The sequence below is a fragment of the Abramis brama genome (genome assembly GCF_963993115.1).
Source record: "Abramis brama genome assembly, chromosome: 22".
Lineage (NCBI taxonomy): Eukaryota > Metazoa > Chordata > Actinopteri > Cypriniformes > Leuciscidae > Abramis > Abramis brama.
The window spans coordinates 1938478-1959944 of NC_139984.1; the positions used below are offsets into that span (position 1 = coordinate 1938478).

Sequence of the window (21467 nt, forward strand, 5' to 3'; positions counted from 1 at the left end):
ACACAATCACACATACAGCTTTCCTGTAACTCAAACAGTGGAGCGTTGGCGCTTGCAATGCCAAGGTCATGGGTTCGATTCCCAGGGAAAGCAAGAACTGATAATAATGTAAAGTGTGTGCCCTGAAATGCAGTGTAAGTCTCTCTGGATAAAGTGTGCTCTCAGACCGTCTTTCAGCGACTGGTTAAATTTCTCTACGCCCTGATGTGACTGTGGATGGTAGTACGCTGTGTGTGTTTGATCCCTTTGCTTTGGATGTAACTGGTAAACTCGGCAGACACGTGTCTGTCGTCAAGGACCTGGGCAGACCCCAGCGGGAACTGGATCTGAAAGAGACACTTTGAGATCATAAATTACTATGAGGAAATGCACATCATGGAGTTCACCGCAGATTTCTAGTTGAATGTGGTCCCAAGGCTGAGTTGGCCAAGTGGCGGAGGGGTTGGTGGGCGGAGGGGATGGTGGGCCCAGTGGCGGAGGGGTTGGTGGGCGGAGGGGTTGGTGGGCGGAGGGGATGGTGGGCCCAGTGGCGGAGGGGTTGGTGGGCGGAGGGGTTGGAGGGGTTGGAGGGGTTGGAGGGGTTGGTGGGGTTGGTGGGGTTGGTGGGCCCGGTGGCGGAGGGGTTGGTGGGCCCAGTGGCGGAGGGGTTGGTGGCGGAGGGGTTGGTGGCGGAGGGGTTGGTGGGCCCAGTGGCGGAGGGGATGGTGGGCGGAGGGGATGGTGGGCGGAGGGGATGGTGGGCGGAGGGGTTGGTGGGCCCAGTGGCGGAGGGGTTGGTGGGCCCAGTGGCGGAGGGGTTGGTGGGCCCAGTGGCGGAGGGGATGGTGGGCGGAGGGGATGGTGGGCGGAGGGGATGGTGGGCGGAGGGGTTGGTGGGCCCAGTGGCGGAGGGGTTGGTTGGCCCAGTGGCGGAGGGGTTGGTGGGCGGAGGGGTTGGTGGGCCCAGTGGCGGAGGGGTTGTGGGCGGAGGGGTTGTGGGCGGAGGGGTTGGTGGGCCCAGTGGCGGAGGGGTTGTGGGCGGAGGGGTTGTGGGCGGAGGGGTTGGTGGGCCCAGTGGCGGAGGGGTTGGTGGGCCAGTTTTCCCACTTACAAAACATGAGTACAGTCCCAAACAAGCTGCTCAGTGTCTTTGTCCAACCCTGGCCACCATTCCAGCTCCCTGCAACGCCTCAGTTTGAGGATGCCCAGATGCCCTCATGCGCCATGGCCGTCCTCTGAGCCTAGCAGCGATAATGGCACAGTGCCCACGGGCCAAGCACGCATCATTCCAGCATGACCAGTTTCACTCTGGTATCCGGCTGGACATCGGTTGTGACTCGATCTTGCCAGCCATTCAGGAGATCCTGATACTCGCGGACAGCGGAGAGTCAGCAGCCGACTCCTGTGAGTTCCCCAAGGACACGGATGCCACGAGGAAGCATGCAGCTGAGTAAGATCCTTCTCCTCAACCATGTGACGGGGGGGATGACGCAGAACGGGACAGCAAACCGGCTTTATCTCTCGCTGATGTGTACTCATACTGCGGTCAGTCCAGCGGCGCATGCACAGGGGTTTGAGGCCAGACCCAGGAGGAGTGCAGTGAGGAGTCAGTGGTCGGATCGAAGGGGGAATCTTCGGCCATAAAGACAAGCCAGCAGAGAACAGTCCAGACTCATAAACAGGTCCAGTCCGGGGATATTGCTGCCATGGGGCGTAATGTGAAAAGGGAAGTTGGACAGAGCCTTATTGCCATACTGGACAGGCGCATGTATGAGACCAATGACGTCGACTGCAGAACTTCCGTATCCTAACAGATTCAGAGAGGGTGTCTGGAGGGGCAAGTGTGCAGGACACGCTCAGAAGTGGCCATGTTGAGCAGCGAGAGCTTAGCGCCTGTTTAAGTGGCCATGTTGAGCAGCGAGAGCTTAGCGCCTGTATAAGTGGCCATGTTGAGCAGCGAGAGCTTAGCGCCTGTATAAGTGGCCATGTTGAGCAGCGAGAGCTTAGCGCCTGTGTCCAGCAGCAGAGGAACACAAGAACCCGCTGTATTAACAGCGCATGTAGAAACCCTGCTGAACTGGTGTTGGTGGAATGGATGACAGCAGGGTTAGCACAAGGGTTTCTTTGTGTAGGAGCTTGAACTGGAGCAGACCGACACCATTTTGCAATGTGGTTCAGCTTTTGACAGCGTCGACATGTTTGTCCCTGTGCCGGAGAGTCCAGGGCATGTGATGAGTGTATAGTGGAGTAACAATTCCCCATCGGAGCAGAACTTGAGGGTTTGCGTATGTCCGCACTGGAAGATGGATCTGCCTCTTCCCCGCGAACTTGTGTGCATTCGAATTAATACTCATTTACCAAACAAATGTATAAGTTAAGATATTTTTATAACTGTGTTTGTTTTGCAGTGACAACATTGTAATAAATTGTAATGTCTGTGTAGAATCCTTATTCCTTAAAGGAACACTCCACCGTTTTTTGAAATAGGGCTTATTCACCTTCTTTCCCACATTTAGATAGGTGGGCAAATGCATTTTTGTCTCAGTGCATGCATTGTTTTAGTTTGACAGGGTCGGCGCTAGCTTAGCTTAGCTTAATGAATGGAATCCTTTGTTGCCAGCTAGCATGGCCTGAGTAAAAGTGATCAAAAAAAAAAAAAAACCCACCTAATTACTTCTTGTGGCCTGCGTATTCACAACGAACACAAATAGCGATGCAGATTAACACTAGGTGATTTCCTAGGCAGATATTGACTTGGGACTATATTAGGGGGAAGCACAGGCGAAGCACTGCTACTTGCGCAGAGATATCACGCAAAATGGATTCGTCAAGCAGTGAGGATGATTTTGTTTTTGTTGCCCTCTTTCTTCTTAAAAAGAGAAAAAGAAAGAGGAAATATTGGGTCCATCCAATCCTGAGATTGCGCCGAGAGGAAGGAGAGTTTCACCTCCTTATCAAGGAGTTGCGAAATTATCCCAAACGATTCAAAATTTACCTCAGAATGTCAGTGGAACAGTTTGATGCTTTACTAGCGATACTGGAGCCACATATTAAAAAGAAAACCACCAATTTCCTTGAACCAATCGATCCTGAACAGAGACTGGCAGTATATGTCTAAAGCCCAATTTATACTTCTGCGTCGAACTTACGCCGTAGCTACGTCGTAGGCTGTGTGTAGCGCGCGTACCCTTCGGCGTACCCTGACGTGCACCTCTCCAAAAATGTAACAACGCGTCTCTACGCGGACGCAAGCGCTGTGATTGGTCTGCTAGGACCACTCCCTCGGGTTTCACATGCTCCCTCTGCGCCCGTGAACGCGGACAACAACGCAGAAGTATAAATGAAAACCAACGCGTTGCCTACAGCGTAGAGGCTCCGGCGTAGGTCCGACGCAGAAGTATAAATTGGCCTTAAAGAGGCTACATGCGATTTTCTGAAATTTAAACTCGCGACTGACACCTGTGGCCAAAAAACGGAACTGCTCTTCCTTTCTGCTCGCTCTCGTACGTGCACACTTCACAAGTCATCCGCTGCAAAGAAGTCAACATTATGTTTACAGAGGTAAGAACAGTCAAATACATCTATTGTTTTAGAAACTAAGTTTGTTTGCTGACTAGCGGTGGTGGCAGAGTGATCTGAAACGTTTAACATCACATCCGCAGACTTGACGTCACATCCGCAGACAGCGCGCAAAAATCCGACCCGACAGAAAATAGGAAAAATAGGATACAGGCTTATAGGTGCACCCACTGTGAGCTGACAAGGTGTCAGTATGCTCATCAGGAGATGTTTGAGTCATAAATGGTCAAATAAAAAGGCTATTGTTACGTTTATTTTGGGGAAAAAGTTGCATGTAGCCTCTTTAAGGTATGGGCACGCGCACACACACACACACACGCGCATACACAAAGCCTACACACACACACGGCCGGCGGAAGCGCTGGGCAGACAGAACAGCTGTATACAGGTTATATTTTATACCCAAATAATACATGATAGTAATCGAATTGGCTGCTCAATCACACCTCGATCGCTTGTACGGTGGCTCTGAATTGTCAAAAAACCTCTCAAAATACTGGCTGTGGATGCGAAAAACGCAGAAAATCGAACCTGATCCGAATTTTTTTATTACGGACGAAAGTTTCGTATACAGTGTGCAAGCGTGATTGACGTAACGTGAGGTCGATTTTTTTTTTTAACGTGCGAAAATTTCGGATGCGAATTTCGGACTCAGTGTGCAATGGCCTTCAATCTGCATCGCTATTTGTACTCGTTGTGAATACGCAGGCCACAATGAGTAATTAGGTGGTTTTTTTTAAATCACTTTTACTCAGGCCATGCTAGCTGGCAACAAAGGATTCCATTCATTAAGCTAAGCTAAGCTAGTGCCGACCCTGTCAAACTAAAAAAATGCCTGCACTGAGACAAAAATGCATTTGCCCACCTATCTAAATGTGGGAAAGAAGGTGAATAAGCCCTATTTCAAAAAACGGTGGAGTATTCCTTTAAAATTTCTCTTCAAAATTAGGCAAGGCCACTATGGAACAGTGTTGGCACTCCTCATTTCAAGGTAACGCATGTAAAGTGTGCAGTTTTCATAAAGGAAGCTGATTTACATTATGCTTCTAAATTTCTAACCCCCGGTTTCACAGACGAGGCTTAAGCCCAGATATCACTGCAGTTCTGGACTGAAATGTCCGGTGAGTGGCGCTAAAAGCTTAATGCTCCATCACGTTATAATAACTACACCTACACTAATCCATAAACTCCCCAGATAGTGGCGTCATATGCCCATTAACAATAGCCAATAAAACTTATGGAGCTGGTTGTAGTGATGCAAACTACAAAATGTACTCGTTTACAAATCATGCACTTTGGTAAAAAGTGTTTTGAAGTCATAATATTGTGCCAGAAGCCACGTGAAAACATCTATTAATCTACGAGTGAAAATGATTAAAAGTGCTTGCTGTTTTATTGCCTCTAGTGTTCACTTCTGCTGGAAACGGCAGTGATATGCACATCATGTACGCATTTTGCAAAAATGTTGGTGCATTTTCCAAATGAGCCTGTGTTGGTTTTGTCTCAAGATGCACACCATCCCTAAGGCATGTTTATAAAAGTTGCTTAAATGTCCTAACTGAACTAAAGCCTAATCCTGGCTTAATCTAAGCCGTCTGTGAAACCAGACCAAAGAGAGTAAAATAATACATCTAATGTGTAATAACAATTATTTTCATTCTTAGACAAAGCAAGAACATATATTAATGCATGTGCACAGTTCAGTTGAATAATGATGTTGGCCCTCTTTAACTTGTTGCTGTTTATCTGTCAATCATATGCGTGTGGAAGTTGTGTTCATTACCATTTAATTCATAATGAAAGTTAAAGACCCTCGATCATGTCACACAGAGAAGTGTTCAGTGTCAGTAGATGTGAAGATCAGCTGGTTTTGGATGAGCTGGGCAATAGTTTATCAGTAGAAGCACTGATGATGATGATGATGATGATACACTGCAAAAAAGGTTGTGTATTACACAATATTTAACACCAACCCTGCCTGTGTTCTCATATTGTTTACAAAACTTTATAGGCATATGCCAATGTATATATTATATATTAGATAATTTATATATAGAGTAAAGAAGAGTATTGAAACAAACACTGGTGATATGCTTTTCTACAGTGGTAAACACCACAGTTTAATGCAAATAAAAGTTATATTGAGGAAGAAATGCTCCTCACATAAGCTTAAACTTTGACACTTTTACATTGAGGAAATAAAGATTACACAAGAGGAGCCTGTAAAACGATGGTGACCAAGCCAAGCATGAGGTGTAGAAACACACAACTGGGGGACAGAGAAAACTAAACTCAAAACCCGCACACTACATCCATAAAAATACTTTCACTTCCTAGAGAGATATTTGGTCCCACTTTTGTTTACACTTGTATAAAGTAAAAATATTTCATCCGGAATGCCTTTGTCCCATCATTTCACAAAAGATGGACAATTACTTAAATTTCACAAACTGAATCCCTTACGAGATCGTAGAGTAAAAGCCCAAAAACAGAAAGCCGCTACACAGGAATAGGTACCAGACTTCAGATGTTTAATAAATCTGCATAGTAATCTGACATTACATGCAGGAAGTCAAACATCTACCCTATTCAAATACTGCATAATAACTAAAACATTTTGAAAGCAAATAAAGCATAATTTCATATTTGAATGCTGAAGGCAATGACACAAGGGACGATGGAGAAACACAGGCACTGAAAGCTGCGGTACGTCATTAAAAGAGTTGAGAAGTGCCGTGAGCGCCTCAAAACACCAGCGTTTGCTGAACGACCACGTCACCATGATGAACAAATGATTGTTTTCCACTTTTATTTGTCTTTATCAGATTCTGTCACGTCCTCTTTCGATGACGCCTCCTCTGGTGAAGACTCTTCATACCTGCAGGAGACACGAGAAAGAGTTAAACAAGCTGTTAAATCTGGGCTGATCTGTCCCTGTTATCCCTGAGATTATTGATATTAATAAAGGATCATCTGCTGTAGTGGACCTGAGTGACAGATGTGCGCCCACACGACTAGAAACACACAAACACAAGTCCTAGGACAGCTTGAAACGCTCCCTGAAGACAGAACTACAGGTAAAATGAGTTAAACACAGCAAACACAGAAGACTTCTGGGATATGAACTGTAATGTGTTGGCAGTGAGACTAGTGAACCAAGTTCTGTGAATTTAGTTTTTTTTTCCGTGTCATTACATTGTTTAGTTACAATTTTGAAAAATAATATTTTATTCATGTTACGCTATGCCCTCTGTAGAGGACACCAGGACTAAAAAAAAACAAACAAGTAAAAACAATGGTATTTTTTTTTAAATCACCAATCAATTTTTAGGTTTCAGGATTTTATATACCAAACTTTGTATAAAGATGATTATGAAGTTATGAAAGATATAACAGAATTATTTGATATACCATTTAGCTTTATGTAATGTGTGTGTAAACGACCACAAGTGTGTTCTGCAGCTGAGTGAGCATGAGGAGGCCGACAGGACAGGCGAGAGGAGGCACTGAGCGGATACCTGCGTGAGGACCGCAGCGCTACATGTGTGTGTGTGTGTGTCTGCGCCGGCGCGGGGAGCAGGAGCACGGGCCGGGCCGCTGCATGGACTCAGCCAGACTCGACGGGGAGCCCGACACCGTGGGGAAGTGTGTGAGCCGAGGGGTGTGCGGCAAAACCTCCTCTGAAGACTCATAGCTGCGGGCCAGAGGACCGGACCAGAGAGAGAAGGAGGAGGAGGAGGAAGAGGAGGAGGAGGAGGAAGAGGAGGAGGAGGAGGAGGAGGAGGAAGAAGAGGAAGAAGAGGAAGAGGAAGAAGAAGAAGGTCTGTAAGTGGCCTTATCACAGGAAGAAGTCCAGTGCAAAAACTGACAAAACAATCGGTCTAGGCTGCTTCCTTCAGACCCTCACAGGAGAGCAGGACGTCTGATGATGATGATGATGATGATGATGATGATGATGACGACGACACTGGCCATCTCTCTGCATCTCACACAAACTCTACCAGCACACAGCGGCAGCATCACGCCAGCACTGGCTTCAGGTGCGAGAGAGAAGCGTGTGTGTGTGTGCATGAGTGTGTGTGACGGTCACTCTACACTAGTGTTGGGAGTGACGTGTTACAAAAGTAATGCATTACAGTAACATTACTTTTTGCTGTAACGCAGTAGTGTAAGGCATTACTAATACATTTTCAGTAATATTTTACACGGTACATGTTCAGTAACGCATGCGTTATAACACACTTTTAGCCCAAATTTTAATTGTAAAAAAAAAACAACGGGAAAAAAACAGCAAGACCGCGAGACATTAACGAATGAAAAATGCAAGTAAGTTATGACCTGTTGGTGTCAGTCAATAGCGGTGTCCAAGTGTGTAAATAAAGACTAAATGACAGCTTCTGATATATTTGTATGGCGATTTATTTCATTCATCTCCCTCTTGGTGTACCTCTGTACTGTGTGACAGTCCAGTGACGGCGTGTTTAGGGCAGGTTTAGCAGGAGAGCCGCGAGGCTTGATCTCGGTCTCTGTGCTCGTGCTGGCCAGTGGAAGAGCGGCTAATGGGAGAATACGGCAGAAGACTACATTCGCGAGATGGACGTATGCGCATTACTCTGATGTTCTGTGTTTTCTTTCTAACCAGTTAGGCGATGTTTAGGTGGTGTTTTTCATGTTTTTATCACGCAATCATGTTTTTGATGCGGTGGTGATGCGTTCATGTAAAATGTAAGGGTGGTGCTGCCAATAAAGCACCTATAGCTGTCACAAAGAGCCGGCAAAACTTATGATTATGAATATGTCAAATATAGCAAGGAGACATTTTAATTGTTTATTAATACACAAGTGTTTTCTGTGTCAGTGTCGGCTGCAAAGATGAAGTTGACGACGTGATCTTCGCAGTAGTGAACGCGCCAGAGAGAAATGCACATTTCATACGGATTACACAAGCAGAGAACAGAGCAGTCTGTTTTCTTTCGTTTTGAATTGTTCTGTTTAAAAGTAGACATGTCTGAGAGGCAAGTACAACCTCATACGCTGAGTTTCGGTTCATTTATGAGACGAGCTCCAGTTCACGAGCTGGCGCCTCCGTGTCCTGATTAAATATTTTCTACTATATTTACTTCTTATTTATTAAATCCAGGCAATTGGTTGATGAAACACTGATTCAAATTAAGACACAATTAATACAAAACGAAATTCACTTTAAAGACAGGCTTTGTGCTTTCTGTTTGAGGTCTCTGTGAAAGCTTTAAAGCTGTCTTTTAGTGCCGCTTTCAGAGCGCTCACATCCATAACATTGTTTTTTGCCTCATTCCTTTATTAAGGGAGTAGCCTATGGATATATAAACAGACGTTTCAATATATTGGTATTAAATGAATTTTTTTACTACAAATAGTTTTGTGGTGTAGGTCTACGTATTTTATAATGTTAACTTCAAATAATACTAATAGTAATTTGAAGATGTGGTAGCACTGGATCTGGAGGGGAAGGATAACTCTGGGAGTTGGAAGGTGTGTGTCGTGATTCTGCCTTCTCACACCGCGACACAGGTTCGTGGATCTGAGTGTCGTGATTTCAGTTTCATATCGCATATCGTTACAGCCCTGGTCATTTTAGAATGTTAAGTTCTACTTCTGTAGTTATTTTGGTGAAAGTAACTCAAAAGTAATACAGGAGTAATGTAACGCATTACAATTCTGAGACAGTAATATTGTAAGGTAAATAATTACTTTTAAATAACAGTAACAAGTAATGTATAATGTATTACAGTTTGGAAGTAACACACACCTGAACATCTCGGTCAGTTCTCCCTTCAGCAGAGCCACCAGCACGGGGAAGCCCACACACGCCGGCACCAGGTACAGCAGAGCAGGCTGGGAAACAGCAGGACAGCACACACTCAGTGCCAACTTGGGGTCATTTTCATTGGATGAAGGACAACTATGATGCGTTTTTACCTGCGCGTGTTTAAAGGTGTGCATGACGAATATGGTGAGGCCCAGGCCGAAGATGTACGCCAGGAAGCTGGTGTAGAAGTACGTTCTGGTGTTCTTCTTCAAACTGAGAGAGGACGACAAGATGATGACGAGAGCATGACAATCAGATCTGCAAGCGGCCGAAACCAGACCAAACCAAGCCGAGGACTTTACCTGACGTCAAAGCGCAGGAGCAGAGCGATGAAGATTCCTGACGGGAGCAATCACAGAGATGATGAGCGTTTCACATCGACACACACGTCTGAACCTCACGAGCCTCAGAAGTCTGAACCTCATATTTACCCGGAATGACGATGTCCCCCAGTCCCAGCATGGCGAAGTTACTGGCTCCCAAACCTCTCTCCAGCAGATCTTGTGGGAACACCACTGGAAGCAACAGAAGAGAACAGGGGAATCTGGGAATCTGTACACTCCTCCTGACAGAACAAACTCATGACTTGATGACTGGATAAAGATCTGAACACAGTTTTATTAAAGTTAAACTCCAAAATAGCAATTTATAGCTAATGGAATATGTTATAGTAGCTATTATACACTGTCATTTACATTTTGCAGGCCTGGAAATCATATTTCTTGATTTTCCCAGAACTCTGTTTTAAAAAAAGATTAATTATTATACAGTAAAATGAGGGAACTGGTTATTACTTTATGCTAAACACTATTTAAAATGTAATTGCATATAATAATAAATTACACATTGCATCCGCGCACTCAACCAGTGCAGCCAGTGAAGCTGTCTTTATGCGAAATGGAGATCTTGAATTTCTACCATTCACAGACACACATGAGCGTACAGTGAGTGCGTACAGTGCGAGCGTACAGTGTGAGTGCGTACAGTGCGAGCGTACAGTGCGAGCGTACAGTGCGAGCGTACAGTGCGAGCGTACAGTGTGAGTGCGTACAGTGTGAGAGCGTACAGTGTGAGTGCGTACAGTGTGAGTGCGTACAGTGTGAGTGCGTACAGTGTGAGTGCGTACAGTGTGAGAGCGTACAGTGTGAGTGCGTACAGTGTGAGAGCGTACAGTGTGAGAGCGTACAGTGCGAGCGTACAGTGTGAGAGCGTACAGTGCGAGCATACAATGTGAGTGCGTACAGTGTGAGAGCGTACAGTGCGAGCGTACAGTGCGAGAGCGTACAGTGCGAGCATACAATGTGAGTGCGTACAGTGTGAGAGCGTACAGTGTGAGAGCGTACAGTGTGAGAGCGTACAGTGCGAGTGCGTACAGTGCGAGTGCGTACAGTGCGAGTGCGTACAGTGCGAGCATACAATGTGAGTGCGTACAGTGCGAGAGCGTACAGTGCGAGAGCGTACAGTGCGAGAGCGTACAGTGTGAGAGCGTACAGTGTGAGAGCGTACAGTGTGAGAGCGTACAGTGAGAGCGTACAGTGAGAGCGTACAGTGAGAGCGTACAGTGAGAGCGTACAGTGCGAGAGCGTACAGTGTGAGCGTACAGTGCGAGCGTACAGTGAGAGAGCGTACAGTGAGAGCGTACAGTGTGAGAGCGTACAGTGCGAGAGCGTACAGTGCGAGAGCGTACAGTGTGAGAGCGTACAGTGTGAGAACGTACAGTGAGAGCGTACAGTGAGAGCGTACAGTGAGAGCGTACAGTGAGAGCGTACAGTGTGAGTGCGTACAGTGTGAGAGCGTACAGTGCGAGCGTACAGTGAGAGCGTACAGTGAGAGCGTACAGTGAGAGCGTACAGTGAGAGCGTACAGTGAGAGCGTACAGTGCGCGAGCGTACAATGCGAGCGTACAGTGCGAGCGTACAGTGCGAGCGTACAGTGCGCGAGCGTACAGTGTGAGCGTACAGTGCGCGAGCGTACAGTGCGAGAGCGTACAGTGCGAGAGCGTACAGTGCGAGAGCGTACAGTGCGAGAGCGTACAGTGCGAGAGCGTACAGTGTGAGTGCGTACAGTGCGAGAGCGTACAGTGCGAGAGCGTACAGTGCGAGCGTACAGTGCGAGCGTACAGTGTGAGAGCGTACAGTGCGAGCGTACAGTGCGAGTGCGTACAGTGCGAGCGCGTACAGTGCGAGAGCGTACAGTGTGAGAGCGTACAGTGAGAGCGTACAGTGAGAGCGTACAGTGAGAGCGTACAGTGTGCGAGCGTACAGTGCGAGAGCGTACAGTGCGAGAGCGTACAGTGCGAGAGCGTACAGTGAGAGCGTACAGTGCGAGAGCGTACAGTGAGAGCGTACAGTGCGAGAGCATACAGTGAGAGCGTACAGTGTGCGAGCGTACAGTGCGAGAGCGTACAGTGCGAGAGCGTACAGTGCGAGAGCGTACAGTGTGAGAGCGTACAGTGAGAGCGTACAGTGAGAGCGTACAGTGCGAGAGCGTACAGTGCGAGAGCGTACAGTGCGAGAGCGTACAGTGCGAGCGTACAGTGAGAGCGTGAGGGTCATGGACATACTCACACTTAATCGGGGCTTCGAAGGACTTGGCCACGGTCACCATCACGTTGGTGCCAAACACCTGAAAGCAAATGGAGGACAGGGTTATGAGACAGTCACGTACTGTACGGATCATGAGCGCTGAACCAGGACCCTCTTACCCAGAACACGTCGTAGACGAACAGCCCCCCCAGCAGGATACAGCCCGTGCTGACGTTATTGAGGTGGAGCAGCTCCACCCCGTTCAGGGCAAACGCCAGGCCAAACAGGTTATTGGCCACCCAGTGCTGTCAGGACACACACACACACACACACACACACGTCACACACAGAGCCTCGTGCACTCGCTGCAAAACTCAGCAACACATTTGAGGTTAATCACGTACGTGACGTCCAAACATGGAACTCAAACCCATGGAACTAATCTAAAAAATATATATAATATATATAAGAAAAACAGCTATTTTACATTGTGATAATATTTCACAACATTACTGTTTTTGTGAGCAGAAGAGACTTTAAAAACATTTAAAGAATGATTTAAAAAATAACTTTCACCGTTCCCAGAAACCGGATGATCCAGCCATGTTTTCCCACACACTCGATTACACAGAACTAGTGCAGGAACTTTCATTATACTCGTTTTAAACTTTTCAACATTTATATCAAGTGGAGCCTTTGAGTGGCACATGACTCTCCGACACCTCAGTGTGTGAGTGTGGAATCAGTGCTTCGGATCCCGCTGAAAGCGCTGATGACTGTAGACAGAGTGAGAAACACACCTGTGCGCAGCTGTCGTCCAGTCGTGACACGTGTGTGTGTGTGTGTGTGTGATTCACTGAGCGCAGGCTCTCATGCTGAACTTCCCTTCACACCAGCAGAACGGCTCACTCAACATTAGCTAGAGGTGTGCAGTATTGACCAATCGTATTTCCATATTTTCTTGGATTTTGTCGACAATGATAACTAGACAATTTTTTGCTGATTGTGTGTGTCAGTGTCGGTCCTAAACCTGCTAAAGTACAGAGACTTCTAAAGTTTTTGACATTCTTCATATTTTGTGCGGTGGCCAGTTCACATCAGCGACAGAATCATCTTCTCCAATACATTTAAATTGCTTTTTACCTTTTATCTGCATTTTTACCTTTATAAGGACAAGTTTTCTTTCCTAATTAAATATAGTCTACGCATCATTTACTATGTCAAAATATCATGCTGATATTGGGGGGGGGGGGGGCAGCACTCTGATTGGTTCACTATAAAGCCTAAAAGACAAACTCAATACAGGGGAGTTTCACTGGCTTTAATAGAGTCCCACAGCGAGAGCAAGCGGTGCGAGCCTGAGAGCGCGACATCACTCAGCGTACGCAGACTCCCGAGGAGAGCTTCTGTAGAGTGAGGGACAGATTGGACATCTTAAAACAACAATTACGATATTACCGTAGAAGTTATACATCGCCTGCTCACAGATGTGTGTGTCTCACTCCGCCATCTAAAAATCATCAATGTTTGACGCTTTCATCAGGATCTTAAACACTGATTCACACACACACACACACACAGAGTTACTGGCTCCACACATCAGTAGTGTAGTATTAACAGTGCTGTGTTTGTAAAGATCACAGTGATCAACACCGCTGGTTCCCGGGGGAAGCAGGAACTGATGGAGTGTGTACCTCTGAGGGTTGCATGCACTCTTTTACAGGTGCAATAAGTAAGAATTTTGTATCAAAATATCCAAAAACCACTTGAACAGTGTTATATATTTCTTTCAATTGTGTACTTCCATTATCCTAAATGTTTCCATCCCAGTCCCACTGTCCGCCTGTCAATGACGTAATATCCGCGTTATCCCTGGTTTCCGCTCGTACTGCCACAGTAACCATGGCGACAGACGTGGACAACCGCGTTACGTCTAGCGGCGCGCTCACGCTGTTGCTGTTTCGTTCAGACATTATGGGCCATGGCAAGCAGACTCTGGGACAAAAGGAGAACTGAAACGAGGATCTACATCGGCGTGGCGTTTTGGAGAGGCGAGACACAGTTTGTCTATGAAACACACGCTGGTGTCCTGTACCTTCTTGAGGACGTACCACACCCCGACCACAGCGCTCACACACAGGCAGATCAGGTCCTTGGTGTCGAACTCATAGTTGAGGATCTCTGAGGAGAAAACAGGCTTCAGGCAATCCGCAGAGCTTCAGCATCTCACACACACACACACACACACACACGCACACACACTCACCCTCTCGGCCGTCTCCTGAGCCCTGTGTGAACAGCAGCTGGTACTGCTTGTTTGGCACGTTTGCTGGGAAAACTCTGCACATAAAGGGACTGGGACAGCAACAGCAACAGTCAACCTCCTAAACCACCTCATATCATCACAGCATTACAGGTGTGTGTGTGTGTGTGTGTGTCATACCTCATCGTGTGAGACAGCGCTAATATTCCCAGCACAAAGAAATACATGGAGAGCAGCAGGTTAATGTACTCTTGAGAGAAAATCTGCCAGGACAAAGTAAAACAATCCTTCAAAAACAGACATCGGTACGAGTAACTGGGAAAAATCTGGTTAATGGGAAAAAAAGTTTTACACAGTCAGACACACGCGCACACACACACACACACACACACACACACACACACACACACACGCGCGCACACACACACACGTCACCTTGAAGAACAGGTAGAGGCCGAAGAGAGTGCAGCTGGCGATGATGGGGAAGCGAGCGGCGTCTCTGCTCGTGATGGTCTCAGGCATATCTGAAGCATTCTGACACACACACACACACACACACAGAGAGAGAGATCCTGTCAGGGTCACAACATATACACACCGTCTACTTTGTGCAATAAACCTACTAAGACTACATCCGCTCTAAATGATTGGGCTGTCTGAGATGCGCCTCGACTGAGCCGGACAGTGCTCTCTGCTCGCGGCGGATCACATACAGACGGAGATCACGCGACTCACACTCGCGTGCTGATGCTTTTAAATGAAAATAAATATGACGAAGACACCAAAAGTACTTGTTATAATTCCATTCCAAAGACGTGTTTATCATTTTTACTTTAATACAGACATGCTTTTATATACATTTTTAGAAATATGACAATCACAGAACCCATAGAGAGATCACACTCACAGAGCGTTTGGGAATATTCACACATAAAACATATCAGACATTTTTTCAACACGTCACACTCGGACGGTCCATGTGATGATGATGATGATGATGTTGATGATGTCGGGCCAGAAATCCAATCGATCATTCCTCGACCTCAAGCATGGCTTATTTAACACATCCCACTAGTAGCCTAATATTAGCCACTTTACATCTCCGCTCACTCACACGCTAACCTAGATAACTGTGTGCTATTATTAGGCGCATGTCTAAATTATATTTTAAAGGCCCATTATTATGGTTCAGTTTTTCTCTGTAATGTAGAACAATGTTACATATAATATTCTTTCTCAGCCTTGAAACATTTTCCAATGCCACTCCCCCCGTGGCCTATACTGTATATTTAAGTAATTAAAGTAATATTGTGCTAGTAGACTAGGGAAATCTAGTCCAGGGTGACCCTAACACACACACACACTCACACAGTGTCTATCCCAGCACAACAGCATGGTTTTGGATGTATGGTAAGTTCTGTCGCTAATATATATCATTAAAGCAATTATTTTTAGATTCAGTGTTAAAAGACTTATTCTTATCAGGGTCTTGCAATAAAACCTAAACGCGGTCAAATACTTCTGCAACTTGCTTTTCAGTTTTCAGTTGATGAATGAACAGAACATTGTAGCTCCTCCCATCGAATAAATGGCAATAAGCTTTGTGCTTTGTTACTTCTGATATGATAAAAAAGTCTCAGCTTTGTAATTCTGTTAGTTTTATAATGAAATTCACTCAAATGTGTTTGTGTGGAGACAGATCGCGCAGCGCCTCAGTTCACTGATCATCTGTACTGTAGTAACAGCATGAAATAAACATGAATGAAACGTTGAAAGATACAGTACAAATGACTAAAATCTGTATCATGTAATCGCTCAGTGTTTCAACCATGGAAAGACTTCAATAACAGCTTGTAAACAACGTCACAAAGTTATATTTACCTCAGAAAACTCGAACTCTAGAGAGGAGCATTTTGCTAAATGAATACACACTATTACATATTCATAATATTTAATCCATCATGTTTCTGACAGCCACCGTTTAAACGTTTATATTTAAAAAAACAGTAGAAACAGAATAATGCCATTAAAAATGTATTATAACATTATTAGTTTAAAAACTTATGAGAACCAATGAGGTTCATTCTCGTTACGCAGCACGTTTGAGCTTTAGCAAGAACCAATGAGGTTCATTCTCGTGTTACGCAGCACGTTTGAGCTTCATCAAGAACCAATGAGGTTCATTCTCGTGTTACGCAGCACGTTTGAGTTTCCGCAAGAACCAATGAGGTTCATTCTCGTGTTACGCAGCACGTTTGAGTTTCCGCAAGAACCAATGAGGTTCATTCTCGTGTTACGCAGCACGTTTGAGTTTCCGCAAGAACCAATGAGGTTCATTCTCGTGTTACGCAGCACGTTTGAGCTTCATCAAGAACCAATGAGGTTCATTCTCGTGTTACGCAGCACGTTTGAGCTTCATCAAGAACCAATGAGGTTCATTCTCGTGTTACGCAGCACGTTTGAGTTTCCGCAAGAACCAATGAGGTTCATTCTCGTGTTACGCAGCACGTTTGAGCTTCATCAAGAACCAATGAGGTTCATTCTCGTGTTACGCAGCACGTTTGAGCTTCAGCATGAACCAATGAGGTTCATTCTCGTGTTACGCAGCACGTTTGAGCTTCAGCATGAACCAATGAGGTTCATTCTCGTGTTACGCAGCACGTTTGAGCTTCAGCATGAACCAATGAGGTTCATTCTCGTGTTACGCAGCACGTTTGAGCTTCATCAAGAACCAATGAGGTTCATTCTCGTGTTACGCAGCACGTTTGAGTTTCCGCAAGAACCAATGAGGTTCATTCTCGTGTTACGCAGCACGTTTGAGCTTCATCAAGAACCAATGAGGTTCATTCTCGTGTTACGCAGCACGTTTGAGCTTCATCAAGAAGTTTGTTCTCTCGTGTCAAGCAGGTCCGGTTGAGCTTCTGTTTATTTTTGCTGATCAATGTTTTATATGTGAATAAAAGACTAAATTAAATTTGTTCATCATATTCCACTTGTGTCACTTCAGAAAATTGACTAAATCGCTTAATTCATATGGCTTAGTATTACGATCTCTATGACCTTTTTGAAGCGTCAAAGTGTCAGTTGCGTAGCTGTCAATGGAGAGTACAGAACTGGTTTGAAGATGAACTAAAGTCTAAAGGGTTTGGAATGACATGAGGGTGGGTAATTAATGGCAGAATTTTCATTTTTGGGTGAACTAACCCTAAGTAGAGATGCACCGATCGATCGGCCTGAGACAGGAATCTGACTATTTTTTATATAATATATTTTATATATTTTTTCATTATCACACTTGAGTTGATCACCTCACAACTTACACATCATTCCCTTCACCCATCCCAACCTGAATTCACCCAAAGATCTATATGGTTTAATATGAACAATTATCATACATCATAATTATCATACAATTATACATGTTTGGTATCATTTGAAATGTCTCAGTGCGACTGGTAAAAAGGTCTCACAGAAGTAAACCAGAAAGGTAATAAGGTGTGGAGAGTTTAGAGATATCTGGTTAACAGCTGTGGGTGTGCCCCCATGTAAATCAACTTCTGTCCCCAGTAAGTCTGGGATGTGATTAATGCAAATTCCCACTGTGAACTCATGTTTACGTTTGAAGAGGTTTCTGCCTTGGTCTGAGTGTTTAGGGAGATGCTCGGGGCGATTTGTAGCTCAGATTAGCCCGTGATGCTGAGAGTGGCAGAGACTCTCTTTCTGATGTCAGGTTCGCATCTTTTCTCTCTATTCCAGAGCATTTGATGTTTTGTATTTATTATCTTTGAACTGATTATGTAATTGGCGTGATACATTTACCTGACATAATAAATTGTTACATTTGATTTTATTCCGACTGACTCCGAAATTGTTTTCCCATGTAGATTAAACGGATTTGTATGTTCCCGCAAGTTTTGCGTCAGATTAGTGACGACTAATATTTGGCATTAAAGTGTACGTGTTTTGCAAAGACAAGAAGTGAATTTCCGTTTAGGGCAGCAAATGCTGCTAGACCAATTTAAATCTGGGTGTGTCTTACCTCTGTTTTAATTTACGACCGATGCGACTGATCTCAGGTATATAGCCAATTACCTCTGTTTGGTGACCAAAACTGATGAGCTTGTGAATGTGAGACCCGCGTTAAAAACAGAAAACGCGACATAGCTTCCTAATCTTGAACGGGTAAAATATACTTGAAGAGTTAAAAAGAAAAAAAATCAAACATTCGCTCACTTTTATTGATGCTCAAATATCATTAAAACCTTTTTCATTTATGGAGTCAGATGAAATAACGAGGTAATACATATGAGAAAATGTATTTCATTTAATCTTGTTGTGTTGCGTAAAAGGAAAGACAGTAACGGAGACCGCCACTTGGACCGATAAACAGGCTTACAGTATATTGGATCAGTATATTAGATCAGTATATTGGATCAGCTCTTAAAGTGACAAGTCTAATATTCCTGATGCTGTCTGTCATGTTAATCAAAGAACAGAAGACAAAGAGAAAATCACTATCTGCTCTTGACAGAATAACTTTTGTAACTAATTAAGCATTAATCTGTATTTAATTTTTCCAATAAAGGCTATCCAGTGTTATTTTACATTTGATTACTTAATTTCTGTAGTATTTCTTACCCGAATATACTGTATAGTACCCACCTGAAAAAGTTAAAGCCATGTTTATTTCATATCTCTCTATATTCTATTGCATTTATTTGTGCTCTTGTTTATTTGTTCTTATTATATATATCTGTCTTTTTACCTTTTTATGAAAAAGAAAATTGAATTGAAGAAAAGTAGATTTTTGTTTGTATTATCAATAAAAAGTTTTTTTTTTTTAAAGAAAATAGAAATCTGCACAAATAGTTATCGGCAGATCACACTTACAAAAAAATCAGAAATTGCAATCGCTGCATCTCTACCTCAAGATGTGAGAACTGCAGCAGAAAGTGGAGTCAGTTCTCATAGTTTGAATATGGCTTCAGAAGGATCACAAAAATCATACAGGTTTGGATGAAACGACATAATTACACTGGTAAGTTTAGTAAATAACCAAATTTCCAGTAAGCACGCATAAGGCATCAGTGGATGCGATTATGAATGTGAAACACATCATGTACTGGGTGACATATGGCACAATAACAGGCCTGTAAATCATCAGCATCCTTTAACAGCAGCACCTCTGACTCTCCACACGACCCGAGCGCACTAAACTCATGTCTACATCAGCTCATGCTGATAGTGTACAGATTTCAATATTCATGTGGCTCTTCCACGGTCTGTCTCCAGACATCATCTGACAGGGGTCTCAGTAACGTTACCTTGCCTTTGGAGCAGCCCACGGAGCGCAGGGCCCCGAAGAAGATGGGCAGCAGGGCCATGAGCAGCAGACTCCCGTACGCCAGAGCGGTGCCCTCGGCGCTGGACACGAACCGGCCCGCGGTCCCGTTCACCGCGTCGGAGCCGTTACTGGACCCGTCCGGCCCCGGCGCGCTCTGCTCCACATCAGCCATGATCTGCGCCTTCAGAGACCCTAGATATCAGTCTGCGCTGAGAGTCAACTACTGAGTGTGTGTGTCTCACAGCTGAGAGTGTGTGTCTCACGACTGAGTGTGTTTCTCATTGATATCCGCTCGACTCGCTTAAGGCCACGTTTCCTAACTCAGCCCGGTGAAGTGTCTGCGTTCTTCTCCGTTCACTCTCTCTCTCTCACACACACACACTCACTCACACACACACTGACACCCGATGGAGCGGAGGAAGAAGTGCTGCTGCGGTGTCATTGCGGCTCATTTCTCGGTTCCTCCTAGTGAGTGTGTGTTGCCTTGTCCAAATACACACACACGGTCTTTGCACTTGACCACTTGTCTACTTGCATGCCGTATTTCTCCCAAGTGTTCAAGTAAGTTAGGCTAGGCGTAAAGACTGCAAGTGTGTGTAGAACTTTTGATTACTCAATGGGACACACACTTATAGTCTTGCAAAAAATGCAAGTGTTTACAGAGCTTTTTTTTAAATTATATTTTCATACTTTGCATTTTAAATAAACTTCTACAGGTCTGTACTGTAGTCGCTATGTAACAGAAGACACACATTTAAAATTGTGGTGCTTGTAATTAAGTGATAGAACCAATTGCAAATGTTGTTCAAAATAAGCCTACACACACTCATCTCTGAACCAATAAAATGTGCAACACTTTACGTTTTTACTAACAAATTATATATGTATCTAATTAATTTAGATTACAGAGGAATGTTTTCCTCGACATCTCTCGTTTTGAGGCACATCATGAGTTCCCGAACATGATGCATGATGGGATGTGCTTAGCCTCGAATACCGATGGGTTTAGTGTGCACTGCACTGCGCTCTCAAGTGGCCAAGACCACAATGTGTGTATGTGGACAAGGCATGTGTGTTTTTATGAGGCTCCAAGGCTTGAGTCAGGGCACTACTGGTTTCCTATAACCCTATGGTTTACTATTATTCCTCTTCCTCTTCTTCTTCTTCTTCCGGCATTTTGAATTTTTTGAAACTCCTCCTCGGCCACTGGTCGGATCTTCACCCATTTTTGCACACAGCAGCTTTAGGAACTTTGAAGTAGAATTTGAACAACTAAAAATCCTTATTAATGCCTTAACCTGCTCTAATAATGAACATGGATAAAGATTCCTGCGCCAGATTCCTGTCAAATCTGAACGGTATGAAAATAGGTATATTTGTAAAACAAGTATAGGCTATATACCAAATTTTTTTGAAAGACGACCAAATTAAAGATTAACCATCCTGATGACAGTATCTCTGAAGTTTTTCTTCAGAGGCTCTTTAATACAGGCTTGTGATTGGTGGAAACTCAACACATCACCAGAGAATGTCTAATAGGAGACGATAAAATAGATATTTTATTGGGCCGTTGAGGCATTTCTATACAAAAAATCCATTTATTTATCCAATAACACGCAACTGCGTTCCAGACTGATTGGATTTAGTTTTTTCCCACCTCGTTCTTGGAAATAACGTCTGGAACTCCAGAGTCGGACATTCGACCTGTGAACTCGGAGTAAATTTAAAAAAATGTATATTTTTTATTGAACAAATCAAATTATTTATTTTATATTTATTTATTATATTTTTTACTACAAAAATGAAACATCTCTGATCTTACTTAAGCTGGACTGTGACGCTATTTTCTTCTAGAAACAAACTTTGTTGCATTATTTTCCTGTTATCTCTGTAAAGCTGTTTCGAAACAATCTGTATTGTAAAAAGTGC

General features: G+C 44.4%; 1 protein-coding gene across 2 annotated transcripts; it reads right to left on the reverse strand.

The window, feature by feature from the left end:
- Window positions 1–5649: 5649 nt before the first annotated feature.
- On the reverse strand, window positions 5650–19914 carry hm13 (histocompatibility (minor) 13). Of its 2 annotated transcripts, none has more exons than XM_084098139.1 (12): window positions 19519–19914; window positions 14630–14728; window positions 14375–14457; window positions 14198–14286; window positions 14027–14112; window positions 12111–12236; window positions 11974–12031; window positions 9838–9921; window positions 9709–9745; window positions 9517–9619; window positions 9347–9432; window positions 5650–6436 (listed from the first exon to the last, which is right to left on the reverse strand). In XM_084098139.1, the coding sequence occupies exons 1-12, from the start codon at window positions 19708–19710 to the stop codon at window positions 6367–6369; spliced, it is 1113 nt and encodes a 370-aa protein (XP_083954265.1). In that variant the 5' UTR covers window positions 19711–19914; the 3' UTR covers window positions 5650–6366. The 2 variants fall into 2 exon arrangements, with proteins under 2 accessions (XP_083954265.1, XP_083954266.1); XM_084098140.1 differs by lacking the exon at window positions 5650–6436 and adding an exon at window positions 7003–7252 and having other exon boundaries at window positions 19519–19912.
- Window positions 19915–21467: the final 1553 nt, after the last annotated feature.